Below are 17,730 nucleotides of genomic sequence, written 5' to 3'. Positions count from 1 at the left end.
GAACTGTAAAACTGAAATGCAAAATAGCAGGCTTATATGGAAAGAGCAATGGAATTAAAGACCTTAATGTTGTCTGTAACTCTATAAACCCATTTGTCAACATGGCTGAGAATCCAGCGAGACGTGTGGGGGTCAAACATGTTTACATGTCTTGATGTTACCAGTCTTACCCCAGAGACACACGTGGCACAGTTAACATACTTATCTCTTTCCCAGTGGTGTGCATATCAAATTAAACCAGCCCATAGCAGTGAATTTGTGATTTAAAGAAAAAAGACAGATTAAACTCTCAACACCAAATCAGAGATGATGAATACAATTTCCCTTCATGAAAGTGCCCTCTCCTGTCACGGCGAATAATAGCACAGGAGTAATTACTAGACTACCATTATATACTTCAAATAAAACACATCTGAGGGATAAAATTAGGCTTCCACACATGCACACAGTACATGTGGACATGGCAAAACATTTGCAGGCCTGATTCACACCACACTACAGAAGCCTTTTCTGCCAGGCTTATAGCTAATGACAACGCACAAGTCTGTGAACCACACTATGACAGCTACAGTACCAAAGCAACAGACTGGGACACAGCGTGATAACCATGGGGCACATCACTATGGCTCACAATGGAGGCACATTTTTCAGGCACGCTGCCTGGTTGCATGGCTGCTGGCTGGCTGTTGTCTATTGAGAGATCCCCTGATCATCCAAGCGCCAGAGGGCCTCGACAGTCAGCACGGCAGCAGGCTGAGAGCCCAGGCAAGGAAAGGTGGAGCTACAGTACCAGATTACACTATAGTGTAGCATCTGGATTGCCAAGGAGGAGTGTGGAACATGGAACGTGGAACTTGGAATGCGTCAGGGGCACGGATGCATGTTGCGAGTGAGGGCGGGACCGGAGGTGCGATGCAGCACGGTACTTCTCTGCTGTGGTGTGAAAGCTTTGTTGGTTAATTGCCATGCGACATATTGGATGTGGGATCGGGAGGGAGGGAAGAGGGAGGGAAGAGGGAGGGGTAGGGGCCTCTGGAATGCCAGCAGTTCAAAGTGTGAGCGATGAGGGGGCAATTCAATCAAAGCACAAAGCCATGGCACTTTGGCCCGAGCTCAAAAACAGATTGGAAGCAGACATTAATAATACATTTTCTACTTTTGACTCGAGTTTATACAATCACATCTTGTCTGTTGCTGTAGTTGTTTGTTGCGCAGGTTAGAAGTAGACTTACTATGTAGTGTTGTGTGTGAAATTATGTATTATTAGAGACAGACTGAGACAGTGACAGCCCTAGGTGGATGGGTGTTAAAAAGACAAAGATGCATAGTTATGACTGCAGGGCAAAGATAGCTCTGTATCGCATTGAACTCCTTGTTACTTTCCATGCAAAGAACATTGTAGTGCACATTTCAGTATTGAAACTGGGGATCCCATTCTAAAGGCACAGCAACACACAGAACATCCTCAGTGGACTATCTCTCCTCTCTGCTCTCCCCCAGACCTGTAGGGAGCAACCTCCTCGCCACACATGACAAACTAACACCTGTACCTATTTCATCTCCCGATCCTCTCCATGCGTCTTGGACCGCTGAAGGGCGGTGAGGCTACCTAGGAGCTCCTTGAAGGATGGGGGAGAGTTCTCTGTTCAAAACACTCCCCATCTATTTCCTGATGGGCGCCACCTGTTCCTCCATACCTGCCCCTCCCCCCACCACCCCATCCGTCTGCGTGAGGGATGGGCAGACTGCTGAGGGAGGAGAGAATGTTGTCACTGTCATGGAGATAAGGAGGGAGGGATAGAGAGAAAGAGATAAGGGAATGCGAGGATAGAGCGTGAAAGAAAGAGTTTGAGAAGAGAGAGAGAGAGAGAGAGAGAGAGAGAGAGAGAGAGAGAGAGAGAGAGAAAGAGAGAGAGAAAAGAGAGAAAAGAGAGAGAGAGAAAAGAAAGAGGTGGAGAGTGAGATAGGGAAGGAGAGATAGGGGTAGAGGAGGAGAGGGGTAGTTTCCCGGATACCTGGTGACTCTCAGGTTCCAGATGCCAGTAGTTTTAATGATGCAATTATGGTTGTCGTTCTATGACTCCCACTGGCCCTGGCTCTGCCCCTATTGAAATTACACTGGCAGGGGTATGTGCACACTCCACCCCTTACCCCCGCGGCCCTGTAACATAATTCAGACAATAATGCATGTGCATATGCATCCCATATTTTCTGTAATGAGACATACAGGACTCTAAGTACCAGCTACATAGCTGATCATGTCTTACACATCTCAGGTGCTGCGTGCACTGCTCAGTGCTTCGTGAATACTCCTCCCCATCATAACGACTTTAGCATGTTCCTTGTTGTCCACTCCTGATCGCTCTGATGATAGGGAGAGAAACCTCTGATCAATCAAACAGCAAACTGTGATGGGTGTGTTTTCCTCCTCTCTCCTAAGACAGTGGAGCGGCTGCCATCTGGCAGGGAAAGCTACCGGTAGTAAACATAACCCAGTGCCTGGTGACAGAGGCTGCTAGTGGGTTGGATATATTATATGTAGCCTAAAATCTAGCAGCCTTTTGACTCGTGAGGTTGGAATGATGGAAAGGTATTGGAACATGACCCTGGATATAAACCAACGTGGGGACATTTGTGGAAACGTCACATACACAGCGGATGAGTCAAATACACAATGCGCAAACAGCTGAACGTGTCCAACTTAACATCATAAAATCAGCTATAAAATCATTCATCAATCATGTAAAGCGATGCAAACAAGTCCTTGATTCAAAGGAGGCCTGTGTAATCACCAAAGCAGTCCCTTCTTCTAACCGAGCTAATTGAAGTTCAGAGTCAACGCTAATACATGATGGATGGTAGAGGAGCGGAGCAGGCCTCGCTCGCCTGGTGGTGGGGTGGCATGGGACTGGCTGGCATGAGATCACAAGCATTAATAGAGCTGGACCTTTCACTCTACCAGTCTGCCTGCCGCTCAAAGACATCTGTTGCCAGCAGGTATCCCCCTCCATCCTTCAGCTTCATCATGCCCAGGCCAGGCGTACCACCAACGCGAACTGGCGCCAGCACCTCCTGCCCTGGCATGTCCATTTAAAGAGTCTATATATATGTTTGCTGGCTAATTCGAGCTGTCTTCATCAGGCATGTTTGCTGGGGACAAATGGGTGCGCCACGCAGCGCGGCAGATGGCCCGGTCCCATCATCAATCTGAGGAGACAGACTGGTGATGGATGGATCCTCCGGTGTAAACAGTCTTTAACTAAGAACCACACAGAGAAGGAATTTGCACTGTGACGAGCACCTTTAGTTGCAACAAAGTCTGGGATATCGATGCAGGGAACAAATTACGCAAGCAATAGGATTAGGAGCTTGAAGTTTTGATTCTATGAGTGAAGGAAATTTGTCCCGGTTTCAGTTCAGTTTAAATTGAATGAGAGAAATGCCTGACAAAGTGCAGCTAGTTCTCTTATCAAGTTGTTTTGTACTTGTTGGTCTGAGTTGTGCTTTTCGAATGATCGCTGAAACAGCAGAGGTAATACATTTTCAAATACCAGACAAATGTCAGCATTCCATCACTCAAATCAGGGATTCTGGAGAGTATAAAATAACACTGGGTAAGTACTGCTATTCAGAACTGGTGGAGAGAACTTATTCCTGATACTGACTGCTAAAGTCAAAAATAAACATTTTGGAAACAGAGAAGACGGGTGGGAGGGAAGGAGAAAAAAGAAAAAAGGAGAGATGAGTCCTTTCATGATGGAGGCATCTCACTATGACATGCGACCACCAGTGTCTGCTATGAATAAATCATAAAGGCTCGGCATGGTGGGCGGGAGTAAACATTGGTGCATCTTTTACCTCTGAAGCTCGGAGAGGCCTGTCAAAGGCTGCAGTTAACAAGACTGTACCTCCTCATCACCATGCAGACTGTGTAAGAGCTGATCTGAGATCGAAACTTGACACCATTACACCGCACCTCCTACTCCTCCTCCCACTCCTCCTCCCTTTCTCTCAATCACACTGACTCTCCCTTTTCTCTCCCCACCACCTCCACGATGGCTCCCTCCTATCATCCTTGCGCCTTCCAACTACCTGTTCCCCCACCTCCTACTCCTTGAACTACCACAGCCGCTCCACTGGTCCCACCCTTCTGGAAAAATACTATTTATTTAACACATTTTTAGAGCAAAATGAATGCTAGTCTTAGAGCGCATCAGATATGTAAAAAACAAGGGATAAATAAAATGCCCCTCCGCAAATGTTCACGAAACAGCAAGGCATTACTGCCCTCCTGACCTCAGTGAAGACCGAATGCGGTCAGCAGGGCAAAAAGACACTACTGCTCTAGGGTAATGCAAGATCAGTAGGAACAAAATTGGTAAATGTTCAGGCAATGCCTCCTCAGAATATAAATATTATTTCCCGTTTCATGCTTACTGAACACGACCCAGAACTCACTCTGTGCATCAGAACAGGAGACGCGTGTTTGTGTGAAAAGTGCTGACTTCTCCCCAAACTGCTCTATTTGGACAAAAGTGTTTTGGGACTTATGGATGATTCACTGTTATGGGGGAAGTTGGATAGAATAGAGTGTTTGAGAAAATAAGTAAAAAAGAAAGAAGTCCCGTCAGAAAAGAGGAGGAATAGGATTTTACCATAGAAAGAGAAGTCGTTGGGTGTGTTCGTAAATTCAAACTGGAGTGCCAGAGTGTGCTCTGGGTATTTGTAATTTCAGAGCGGTCAGATTGTTCATTCATAAATTCAGAGAATTTCGCTCTAGGTGCATTCAGAGCGCACAATGGACGCTCTGGCCGAGGAGTAGGGTTGATCCGAGCGTTCTGACCTCACAACGGCAGTCAAGCACTCAAGCTAACTGGCTAACGTTTGCTAGCTATTTCCAGATACAAATGAGAGAACAGCTCACTCTGACCAGTTTACTCCCCCTAGCAGAGCTGGTTAGGCTGTTTTCATGTTATCCAGAGCGTTGGTGACTGTAAATGTGCTGCTGGCATCAATTTAATTGCCCTTTTTTGCCGATGTTTACTGACACCAGCCATATTAAACGGGTGTTGAACGTTCATATATTCTGCGCTCTGGCACACTCAGATGAGAGTGCTCTGAAAACAGAGTAGATAGAACGAGTAAATTTACGAACGCACCCTTTGTTTTGCCCTTCAGGCTTTAATAGGTTAGAATTAGAGCAGGGATCCCCAACTGGATGAATTTGGCCCACCGGTGATTTTATTTGGCCTCCCAAGTTTTCTGAGCAAAAAAATATTTTTTTATTGTTCTACATAGGACTGTAAAAACACCAGCAAATCAGCTCCAAATGATTTTAATTTTGGATATCTGTTCCAAAGTATTCCCACGCATTATAGATATGTGATCGTACATAAATGTTTGAAATTATGTTTTAGTCAAATATATCTGTTTGTGCTTCTTGCTGTCTACAAATTATTTGGTACTATGTTCCAGCCCTCTGACCATCCGCTCAAGAAAAAAATAAAAATCAGCCCGCAGCTGAATCAAATATAGTTGATGATCCCGGAATTAGAGGCGTTAAAGAAGAAACACACCAGAAAGACAAATGGCTGAACGTAGCGAGTGTTGATCACCTGCTCAACATTAGAATCGTTGGGAAATTAACTGAAATTGAGGGACGATGTTCTGTGGTCAGAGGCAATATAAGCAGCGGTTGGACGTCCTAAGTAAACTCGACTGTCAGTTGTGTTCTCTTCAAAAATTGGAAACAAATGGAGGGAAAAACCTTACCAAAGATTCGGAATATAGTTTTTATTTACAATTTATAAATCGGCAGATACAAAAACTTCTTGAACTGTATCCAAAATGTGCAATTAATCTATAGATTTTTTTCCACAAAAGAAAGAAAATACAAGAGTAAAAAAAAAATACTTTGGAAAATTTGACAATTAACAAAATGTAAACTGAAGTGATGTCTTTTTTTCTGGTGAGTATTTACTAATAGCTACGAATTATGTTTTAACAGACTATAGTTGTTCACAAATTGCAAATCTACTTTGTTCTCCCAAAATGATAACCAGTCATTATGTGTACATACATTTAAATGGCAACATTCTATTTCCCCATAGCTTAATACAAGGCAATCATATTCATGAAGCAGCACAAATGTGTATAACACATTAAAGAAATAAGGGTTTTTGAATTGTACCAGAGGTTTGTGATAGGAGGGGATAAAACTAGTATTTACCAAATATATCATTGTAAACAATCACCTTCATTTGCAGAGATGTGCAACATCAACAAATATAAAATGGGTGAAGCTTGATAACGAATTCAAAATACTTCAGCAGTTTAAACAAGCGTCAACCTCTAAAAATCACCCATAAGAAGGCAGTAACTCAGAATAATAATGAACAAAATAAATCCCAGGATGCTGAAGGACTAGAGAAGATCACAGCAGAGAAACACCAATAACATCTCAGTGAGTGTTTATCCAATTGGGGACCTGTTTTTCTGGATCTGCTACAATAATGGCAGATAAAAACAGAAATAAAACAATTATAAGTACATTGTAGTCAAACAATTAACATCTTCATTTCACATTTAAGTTTTCTTCAATTTGACACATTCTAGTTGTCTTCATGCCTCCATAATCTAGCAATATTCTTCGAATATGACGCTGGTGTCTCACCCTTTGTAACCCATAGACACAACACAACAGATGAGTTCAATTCATGTGCTCTTGTGACAAACCTTACGTTGGACTGTTGTGACATTTTTCAATGTTGCCATTCGAGTGACAACATTAGTTAAGGGAAACAATTGAGAGTTACCCGTGAACAGTATGTAATGTCTTAGTATGGTGAAAACCATGCAAAAAAAGATGTCTTTGTCTTTGAGCAAGTGTAGATTACTTTGTTTTAGATGGTTCAAAAGATGTTGCATTGCTAAAACAAGCATACAGCCATTACCCTGGTGTAACCTCTTAGTATCTGGCACAGACTGTTAGAAACAATAAGAAACTCCCTACTAGTTCCCAAAATGACAAAAGTTGATAAGTCACAGGAAATGAATTAAGAAAACACAGGTCATCCAGCTGGTGAGATGATAGTGATAACTGAGTACAACAATCCCTCCACACACAATTGACACATTACCTACATTCCTAATCCATTTCAAAAGCAATAAAATGCCAATAAGTCTTTATGCAACACTTTTTTAAACATGCAAAAACCATCCAGTGATCCAATCTAACCTATGAGTGTCCAGGTGTAATGGTAAGCACCTTAGATACCAACAGATATTTACTAACTAACAATACACAAGTGACTACCAAAGACGTCTGAGATCATTTTCCAAATACTTTAAGGACACGGATATCAAAAAAGACACTTTGACATATGTAAAACTGTGACTCCCTGTTTAAGTATATGTTATAGAGCACTTGTGTAGTATACTGTGTGCTTTTCCCCTTTGTTCCAATACAAACAGCCTGGCAAGACTGTGAATATGTAAGTTAACATTGTTCTGTGGAGGGGGCATTGACAATAAGTATGACACTGCATACATTTTTAAATGTCAAACTGTAAAACTGCCATGAGTGTGAGACAGACAGCATGGCAATGGCAATCAGTGACATCACTCATGCAAATCATAGGGCAAACCACACACAAAAGCCTCGATCTCATTCTCTACCGAGCAGGACATTACTGTGCCATTACGGAGTTGGGAATTCTGTCATGTACCTCTGACCTGGCTCCCTCCCAAATATGAGGAAGGGGCTCCAATATTAACCTATTCTGGCATTTCCCAAAATCCCTCAGCCTAAGCTTATTCCTTTCACCAGGGTCCAGCTCATATGTTGACACAAAAAGGCTCCAGAACAGCATTTAGACACTTTCTATACAAATAAATGGGTCAGCTGGGCAAAACGTCTTGTGTTTCCTCAATTTGCTTACTGATAAATGCTGCTGTAAAAACAACTATGTATTTGTGACTTTCCCTTTTTACTTGTAGTTATACTTCCCTATCCTGTGCACTGTGATAAGGTCTAAGTCTCTACAGTCTACTGTATTTAACAGTTCAAAAGTAGTTCCTGCACGCAGAGCCAAGCATATTGTACTGAACATGACACGTTCAATTGTCCTAATGCAGCTTTTGTGACAGACTCCTAATAGGGAAGCATTTAAATGTTTATCTTCAGGTTAATTATTCATTACTTACTGGTATTTACATTTTAAAAGCCATCATACTGCTGCATAAATATTAAGTAGAAGTGCATGGCGACATATAAACTAGCATTTATCTATCCTAACTAGGGATGCACAATATATCGGTGAACATATCGGAATCGGCCAGAATTAGCTAAAAATGCCAACATCGGTATCGGACGATGTCTAGTTTAAGCGCCCGATGTGCAAAACCAATGTCAAAGCTGACGTGCATACCTATATAACGAAGGTACATGACTTTTTGCACTATACGTGCAACACAGCGTTCCTAAACTAGCCCAGAATGTCTGCTGTGTGGATCAACAAGTCAAGCAGTCATTTGAAAGAGTAACAAAATTTCAGCGAGACAACTCAAAGGCGAAATCAATTAAAGCCAAGATAATGGAATTCATTGCCCTCAACAATCAACCGTTCTCTGTCGTGGGTGATGTTGACTTTCGTCGACTGGTCGAGCACCGGTTAACACTACCAAGTGCGCTATTTTTCCGATGTTGCCCTACCGGAGTTACACAGTAATATCTTCACTGCTATTAGCTTCAAGACATACATACTATGGAACGCCGTTTGGGTCTTTGCGTCTCAAAAAATATGCAGTAGCACTGTGAAAACTGTACAAAAAAGTCAGCAAACACCAGCCACGAACTATGTTTTTACAATACCGCGTTGGTAATAAAGCCTCATTTGTTCGACCGCAACTTCTGGGGTAGCTAGCTTTAGCTTGGTACCTAGCTAGCACCAATACCACCAGGCTCAAAACAATGACCAGTAGAAACTGCAGTCAATCTCATTATTCTCAGCAATGATTTAGGAATACTTGTGAATAAGTATTAGCTAGGATGCCACTTGTTGTTCGCCTATTGAAATTGAACCTCAGTTCCTGAAAATAAATAGCTAGCCAGCTACTTAACCCTGTTGCCCAAAGCTAACGTTATAAGCAGCCAGCTAACTTCATCTGGCTAGTGAAGCTCGACTGGACCGGGTTATGTGTTGTGAAGCTAGCCACAATAAGGATTATGCACAAGTGGAATTTGCGGTTTGCCTTCAAAATAAAAGTATGTCATTGACAGTGATGCAAATGAATAAAAATAGTAGAATTATGCCATACTATTATTTTAAAGGCTAACCGCAAAGTCAACTATTGTGACTAATCTTTATTGTGGCTAGCTTCACATAGATGGGTCCGACCACCATTAATCAAATAGGGTTATTTTAATGATGACACCTACCTATATAGTTAGCTAACTATAGCTACTGAAACAGATGTCGTTTTGCTGTTTTTGAGGAAGAACATTGTTTGCATCCATGAGATGGCTAGCTTTTTTTTAAATGACCAGCACTGTAGGTGCGCGAATCAACTTTACCAGCATCATAGCATACGTATCGATGAATCGTTATGACATATGAAATACGAGTGATAGTGTAATCAATGTGTAATAACTATGTAGAAAATGTATGAACGCATTAAATTATTATGTGACGTGCAGTCATATTCAAGTCCTGATTGGTAAACAAACTTATTTGACACATCAAATAGTATATTTTTTGACACGCAAAGACCCAAATGGCGTTCCATAGAAATCCTGGTTGAGAATGAAAGGAATGAACAAATTAACAATGAAACAGCACATCAAGTAAGTGAAAGAAATAGGTTTTGATCACGTTTTACTGGTAATAGGGACATACAGTGGGGAGAACAAGTATTTGACACACTGCCGATTTTGCAGGTTTTCCTACTTACAAAGCATGTAGAGGTCTGTAATTTTTTATCATAGGTACACTTCAACTGTGAGAGACGGAATCAAAAAAATCCAGAAAAATCACATTGTATGATTTTTAAGTAATTCATTTGCATTTTATTGCATGACATAAGTATTTGATCACCTACCAACCAGTAAGAATTCCAGCTCTCACAGACCTGTTAGTTTTTCTTTAAGAAGCCCTCCTGTTCTCCACTCATTACCTGTATTAACTGCACCTGTACACACACTCAATCAAACAGACTCCAACCTCTCCACAATGGCCAAGACCAGAGAGCTGTGTAAGGACATCAGGGATAAAATTGTAGACCTGCACAAGGCTGGGATGCGCTACAGGACAATAGGCAAGCAGCTTGGTGAGAAGGCAACAACTGTTGGCGCAATTATTAGAAAATGGAAGAAGTTCAAGATGACGGTCAATCACACTCGGTCTGGGGCTCCATGCAAAATCTCACCTCGTGGGGCATCAATGATCATGAGGAAGGTGAGGGATCAGCCCAGAACTACATGGCAGGACTTGGTCAATGACCTGAAGAGAGCTGGGACCACAGTCTCAAAGAAAACCATTAGTAACACACTACGCCGTCATGGATTAAAATCCTGCAGCGCACGCAAGGTCCCCCTGCTCAAGCCAGCGCATGTCCAGGCCCGTCTGAAGTTTGCCAATGACCATCTGGATGATCCAGAGGAGGAATGGGAGAAGGTCATGTGGTCTGATGAGACAAAAATAGAGCTTTTTGGTCTAAACTCCACTCGCCGTGTTTGGAGGAAGAAGAAGGATGAGTACAACCCCAAGAACACCATCCCAACCGTGAAGGATGGAGGTGGAAACATCATTCTTTGGGGATGCTTTTCTGCAAAGGGGACAGGACGACTGCACTGTATTGAGGGGAGGATGGATGGGGCCATGTATCGCAAGATCTTGGCCAACAACCTCCTTCCCTCAGTAAGAGCATTGAAGATGGGTCGTGGCTGGGTCTTCCAGCATGACAACGACCCGAAAACACACAGCCAGGGCAACTAAGGAGTGGCTCCGTAAGAAGCATCTCAAGGTCCTGGAGTGGCCTAGCCAGTCTCCAGACCTGAACCCAATAGAAAATCTTTGGAGGGAGCTGAAAGTCCGTATTGCCCAGCGACAGCCCCGAAACCTGAAGGATCTGGAGAAGGTCTGTATGGAGGAGTGGGCCAGAATCCCTGCTGCAGTGTGTGCAAACCTGGTCAAGAACTACAGGAAACGTATAATCTCTGTAATTGCAAACAAAGGTTTCTGTACCAAATATTTAGTTCTGATTTTCTGATGTATCAAATACTTATGTCATGCAATAAAATGCAAATTAATTACTTAAAAATCATACAATGTGATTTTCTGCATTTTTGTTGTTTTAGATTCCGTCTCTCACGGTTGAAGTGTACCTATGATAAAAATTACAGACCTCTACATGCTTTGTAAGTAGGAAAACCTGCAAAATCGGCAGTGTAACAAATACTTGTTCTCCCCACTGTACGTGAATGCCAACAAAATAACTTTTTGGTCAGTGGTGTGTGTGCGGGTAACCTTAATTTAACTAGGCAAATCAGTTAAGAACAAATTCTTATTTACAATGACGGCCTACCCCGGCCAAACCCAGACGACGTGGGACTCGCAATATGGGACTCGCAATAACAGCCGGACGTGATACAGCCTGGATTCGAACCAGGGACTGTAGTGACACCTCTTGCACTGAGATGCAGTGCCTTAGACAGCTGCGCCCATGTGTGTGTGTGTGTTAACTATTTAATTGTACTAGAATGCTTAAAAAGGCAGCAAAAAGTTGAAATATCGGTATCAGTGTTTTTTTGTTAAGGAAAATATCAGATATCTGTATCGGCCAAAAATGTCATATCGGTGCATCACTAATCCTAACAGTACTTTTATAATGGGCGGGATGAAATAGTCTAGGCTACATGCACCCACACAAAGCTTACATTTCTTATTAGCCCTAGCAGTTGTCATTAACCAACTTGATGGATGGCAAATAAAAAAAGGTTGAATTCACCCTGTGAAATTTAGAAATTAAGAGGACAAAAACATTGCTAAAAAATACTTTTGGCCTCTGCATTGCAGTGCTTCTACTTTAGTTTGTTTAAGACGCCGAAGATATGCCCCACTGCGTTGTTGTTGGATATCTTTCAAGTAAATGTTTAAATGAAGAGTCAAAAGGATCACGCCCTATAATCAGCCCATATATTTCTTTCATTTCATTCACTGCAGCCTTTTAAGATGTCAAACCTAAGCCAGTTAAGTGAAACCTTATTTTAAAATCTGTAAATTTGAGCCAGAAAGCTAAATATTGATGTTATTCAGAAGGCTGAACTTGCCATTCTAGCGTTTCCAGTCTTCTACAGCAACTGGAGAGAGAAATAACTCCATATCTCACTGTTGATAAAGTATGTTTTGTTAAATTATGCTTTGTACTTCTGTGACAGATTCGTATACAATATTCTATGATAGATCTCTGGAGGTTTGGCCAGAAACTGAGTCTGAGCGACGGCGACTTAACCCTTTAACTGTGGAATTGGGGATTGGACACGGAGAAACATCACTTGGGGCAAATCTGAACTGGCTCACTTTTCCCAATTTATTGCACTACTTATAGCCAGTGTTTTTGGCAGAAGTACTGCACAACATACGGAATAGGGTTCCATTTTGGACACTTCCCTGGGCAAAAACAAAGAGCCAATGAAACCCAATCGATCTTCTCTAAACGATGGATGTCTGTAAACCTTTGTTAAATCTCTTAAACTGAACCCAAAAGTGCAAGTTGCTACCATTGTCTGTCACATCTCATGTCAGTGTCAACCATGTCAGTAGTGCTTCTCCTGCAGGTAGTCTTTCATCTTGTTGGGCAAAGGCAGGTTCTGAATCAGGTCAATCCTGGTGTACTGTCTGATCACGAACCGACACAGGTACTGCAGGGAGCGCACTTGCATAAAACGAGACACGGGATTGGTCAGCCTGACGGGATAGGTGGCGGACCCTGGTAAGCGAGATCTAGAATAACAGAAGGCTCCATTCTCCGAATCTTTTATGGAGTATTCTATCAGGTCTACGATGGACGTGTGTCCCTCCACGTCGGGTTGCTCGTAGAAGCTGAAGCGTCCGTTGGAGTGTTCGATGCGGGTGTGGAGGGTCTTGGTCTGAGAGCGGAAACTAAGGCTGAGGAGGTACCTGTCGTCCGAGCTGTCCCTGACCAGGAACGAGCCGTCAGGCAGGTTGACCAGCTTCTCCTCAGCCTCCCAGCGTGTGATGGGCCCCCAGTACCAACCCTGCCTGGCTAGCTTCTTCAGCTCCTCGGTCAGGCTGGTCACAACCATGGGTCCGCTGCTCTGGACTGAGTCATACACCAGGCTCACGCCCGGAGCCGAGTTGGGGTCAAAGTTTAAGTGGTGCCTCACCCGCTCCGCCACGTGGCTGTACGCACCACTGAACCTGGAGCAAGTCCGGAGGATCTCATTGCTGGGTAGCAAGGGCAGGAGGGGAGAGAGGGGGGGAGGAGGGGGGTGTTGATGGGCATCGACCCTGTCCCTGGAGCTCTGGAGCATCACGCCGTTAGAGCCGATGAGGAGGCCGTTCACAGACTCCATGAAGAGGTCCGCTGGCAGGTTCAGGTTCATACTCACCAGATCCTGGTCTTCCTGACTCTGCTGGTCAGCGTGGAGAGAGCTACTGTCCGCCTCAGTCGCCACCTCCATAGGCAGGGACCCGTCCAGGCAGAAGGAGTGGGAGACAGAGTGGGACCCCTCTGGGTACATTCCCTCCTCTAAAGGCATGGTGTACTGGATGTAGTCCTGCGGCGTGCAGCCCAAGACTACAGGCACGTGTTCGTCAATGTTCAGGTGCAGCTGGTCACCGTTTTGGGGCTGCTGGAGGTTCTTCAGGGACTCTGCCTGCTCCTGGAGGTTCTTCACGGCCTGCTCCTGAAAGATGCCCTCCATCTGGAAGTCCTGGTGGTGGAAATCCTTCCGCACACCATTCAGGTTGGGGCTGGGGCTCGGAGAGTGGACCATGGCTTTAACTTTCACCTCCATCTTGATGCAGGCTTCGTCTGAGTTCACAGGCCGCAGGTGCCAGGGAGAGGGGCTGTAATGGTGGCTGCGGAGGGATGCCGACCGTAATGGCCGCTGGGCCTTGACCTCGTTGAAGCTGATGGGCACAGAGGAGGAGGAGAAGGTATCGTCATCATCAACTGACCCCATGGCTGTGGAGCCCCCTTTGACTTTGGCCTTCTGCTTGGCCGACAGCCTCCTCTTCAGAGAACCCATCAGACTCTCGCTCTTAGAGCGGCCCTTGTTGTGTCCCGCCTTCTCCTCTTCTTCAACTCCTTCACCACCACCTCCAAGGTCGCAGCCCACCAGCTCTTTGGTGTAGCAGCCCCTGAAAAGAGAGTCCTCCTTGGAGAAGTCGACCGCTGGCGAGGGCTGATGGAGCATGACAAAATCCCCCCCTCCTTCTTCCTTGCCCTTGTTGATGTTGAGGGACTTGCAGATGGTCTTAAGGCTGATTTTCTTCATTCTGAACGGCCCTCCTTGGCAGGGGAAGGACGTGGGACATGAGACTGGGACGGGATGGCTGCTCTCCTCCTGGGGTCCTGATGAAGGTGCTGCTATCCACAGAGTCCTCCCATCAGGCTGGAGACAGCTGGTCATATACACTGCACAGCACTCATCCCCTGGGAGGAAACACAAATAAATAAAAACATACACAGTCTTTTACAATCTGTTTTTAATAAAGTCATTTAGGTGTGAGTTTACCTTATCAAATAAGTGTTTCTATCCTTATTGGATGGGACATTGCGCCTACAACTCCTGTACCTACATTGCATTTGTAAACAATATCCTCATTTGATGAGATGCGGATAATCCTTGTACAACATATGCATGCCTTTACAGACGTTTCAAGACACACCCGGACTTACTGATAAGCTTACTCTTATTAGAAACGGCAAATAAACTGTACAAAGTGATTACCATTGCATGACTAGAATAGCTGACTCAGTTGGACTAATGTTATTGCAGTTTTTCCCTTGCTGTAGAAATACTGTTGAATATTATAGCAATATTGTTTGTACATTTCAATTGAAATCCATTCATTTGTACGTGAAACAATGTCTCATAATTGCGCCATAACATTAGTGTCTTTAGCAGTAATTTTTTCAGAAAAGTATTCAGCAGTTGTGCATCTGGTGCCTTTACATATCACGTGTAGTGTTCAAACTATTATTGGCAGATTATTATGAGCAGATTTTTAAAAAAAAATGAAATATTAACAGAATTGATGCTCATAGCTAGTTAGCTATTTTATAGACACTAGTCATTGCAACAACAAAAAATAAACAAAACCTCTTGCTAATTGATTCCTAAGTTTCTAGCTAACCTTAAAATGTCATGTTTTACAATAAATATTGGTCATCCAAACAATCACACCTGATAAATAATACGTATTTTCATTACTAATGACTAATTTGCCAAATTGTCTGTTTTGCTAAACTGCATGGTTTTGTCTGTGCCAGCTGCTAAATTACGAATGCTAGCCAGTTAGTTAGCTAGCTAACACGTTAGCTACAAAGCTAATAGACCTGGCCAGCTGGGCCTACAGTCTTTGGTTGCTGGCAATCTAACGTTAGTTAGCTATTTTCCACGTTAAATCGTTAAGAAAGTAACCATAACGGTCTAAATTAATCATAGATATCCCAAATACTATGACAGTTTCACCTTGACAGATAAATATCAATGTAGTAAAGGTTAGACGGCAATGTCATTGTGTTGACACAGAAACTGAATATAGACAGCTGTCTGGTCAACTAAGTTAGCTAGCTAACTTGGCTGCCTAGCTACATGCATTAGTTATGAGTCAACGAAACAATCTGTAATATTGTTTAGTTGGGTACTTACTTCGTTAGATTACCACGAATGCAGATGGTAATGTACACTTGAATTGGGTTTTACCGAAATTTGAAAATGTATTTTAGAAGATAGAACTGAGCAAGCTACTTAGCTTAGCAAGTCAGCTAGCTTAGCAGTCACAAGCATATCGTGGAAGGAGCTACCGTATCTAGCATGCAAAACAAAATAAAAGTGCGTTGGAATGGTTCCCCGTTTTATCTATGGCTGTTTATATGCTGTATTGTAATTTTTCAACAACAATCTATTTTTTTCTGTCTTTTCTAATACTTTCTGACGGACTCTTCCTCTCTCCCTTGCATTTGTTGCTTGTTGAATTGTAGGAGAGCAGGCTGAGAAATACAGCGAATCACATCCAGGTTTGAAACCATTTCTAAAATTCCCTCAGGACATAGCTGCTGGAGAAAGGGTCACAGAATGTTGTGTCTGTAATAAAAAAATAATGCCATTCTGTAGGCTTACACATTGCCCAGACCAATGAATACAGAATGTACTCCCTGTATATAGCTCCATTCTTGTGAGATAATGTTACAATTAAAGTTAGAATTAATGAATTCACTATCTTGTTAAAGCTATTGGTTGCACCTCTCTCATGTATCAAGTTCTGTATCTTCTGCATACTTTATAATCTGCCTGGTGGTAGTTTGATTAATGCTATATTTTAATTGATAACTGCTGCAGAATTTAGAAGCACTCATAACATGACCCCATATTTGTCCGGGGGGCACATTTTAAAAATCAGACACTCATGAAGAAGAACTTGGGCGAGAAACCCAATATTGCTAATGCAGTTACCGTCTCTTTCACAGAGAAATCAGAACCTCAGACAATGTGCAACCAGCCACCTTTAGCAAGTATCTCATCAATATTCAGTGCAGTGTAAGGCTTAGAAATGGAAATTGAGAGAATGTGAATAAACTATTTATGCTCTTTTGGACAGAAAGGAGGGATGAAAATTATGTTTTGAGACCAGTGTTATTTTTGTACAGCATGCAATCAAACACTAAACTTTAGAAATGCACAGTCGTTTTAGGCACAAAGTTGCCCCTTTCACACACACACAATGACAGCACTGTCTTCTGAGGGGAGCAGAGGCTCAAAGCTCAGCTTGGCGCACCATATGAACTCAGCAGTCAAGCGTTCACTGAATTCAGTTTGTGTTTGTGCACAGGGGTTGAACATTATTTTTCTGGAGATGTTATTCGATATTTAAACTGAAAAGCATCATCCAAGTTCGGTGGACTTTTCCAAAGTAGTGTAGTGCATTAACGTGAGCTCTTTCTTACACACACACACACACACACACACACACACACACACACACACACACACACACACACACACACACACACACACACACACACACACACACACACACACACACACACACACACACACTATTGTTTTACTATCCTTGTGGGGACCCCAAACAATTGATTCCCAATCAAAAGCCTATTTTCCCTGAAGTTAACCCTAACCCTTAACCCTAACCTTATCCCAAAACACCTAAGTCCTAACCCTAAACCTAACCCCTAACCCTCAAATCCAATCAAATTGTATTTATCACATGTGCCGAATAAAACTAGTGTAGACTTTACAGTGAAATGCTTGCTTACGAACCTTTCCCAATGATGCAGGGTAAAAAAAATATATAATAATAAAGAGGAATAAAATAAAATACACAAGAATGGAGCTATATACAGGGAGTACCAGTACCAGATCAATATGCAGAGGTATGAGGTACACTATATATACAAAAGTATGTGGACACCCCTTCAAATTAGTGGATTCGGCTATTTCAGCCATACCCATTGCTGACA

At 42.9% G+C, this 17,730-nt stretch overlaps 1 protein-coding gene across 1 annotated transcript; it reads right to left on the bottom strand.

The window, feature by feature from the left end:
* Positions 1-5,778: 5,778 nt before the first annotated feature.
* LOC129822937 (suppressor of cytokine signaling 6) lies at positions 5,779-16,291 on the bottom strand. Its single transcript, XM_055881502.1, has 2 exons — positions 15,902-16,291; positions 5,779-14,679 (listed from the first exon to the last, which is right to left on the bottom strand). Exon 2 carries the CDS (start codon positions 14,654-14,656, stop codon positions 12,815-12,817), a length of 1,842 nt encoding a protein of 613 aa, XP_055737477.1. The 5' UTR covers positions 14,657-14,679; positions 15,902-16,291; the 3' UTR covers positions 5,779-12,814.
* Positions 16,292-17,730: the final 1,439 nt, after the last annotated feature.

This window comes from Salvelinus fontinalis, chromosome 25 (genome assembly GCF_029448725.1).
Source record: "Salvelinus fontinalis isolate EN_2023a chromosome 25, ASM2944872v1, whole genome shotgun sequence".
Classification (NCBI taxonomy): Eukaryota; Metazoa; Chordata; class Actinopteri; order Salmoniformes; family Salmonidae; genus Salvelinus; species Salvelinus fontinalis.
Note: the sequence above shows the minus strand (reverse complement) of the source record. Positions and strands in the feature narration are given on the sequence as shown.

Excerpts from the sequence above, each read along its gene's own strand:
- LOC129822937 (XM_055881502.1), bottom strand. The coding sequence starts at position 14,656 with ATGACCAGCTGTCTCCAGCCTGATGGGAGGACTCTGTGGATAGCAGCA.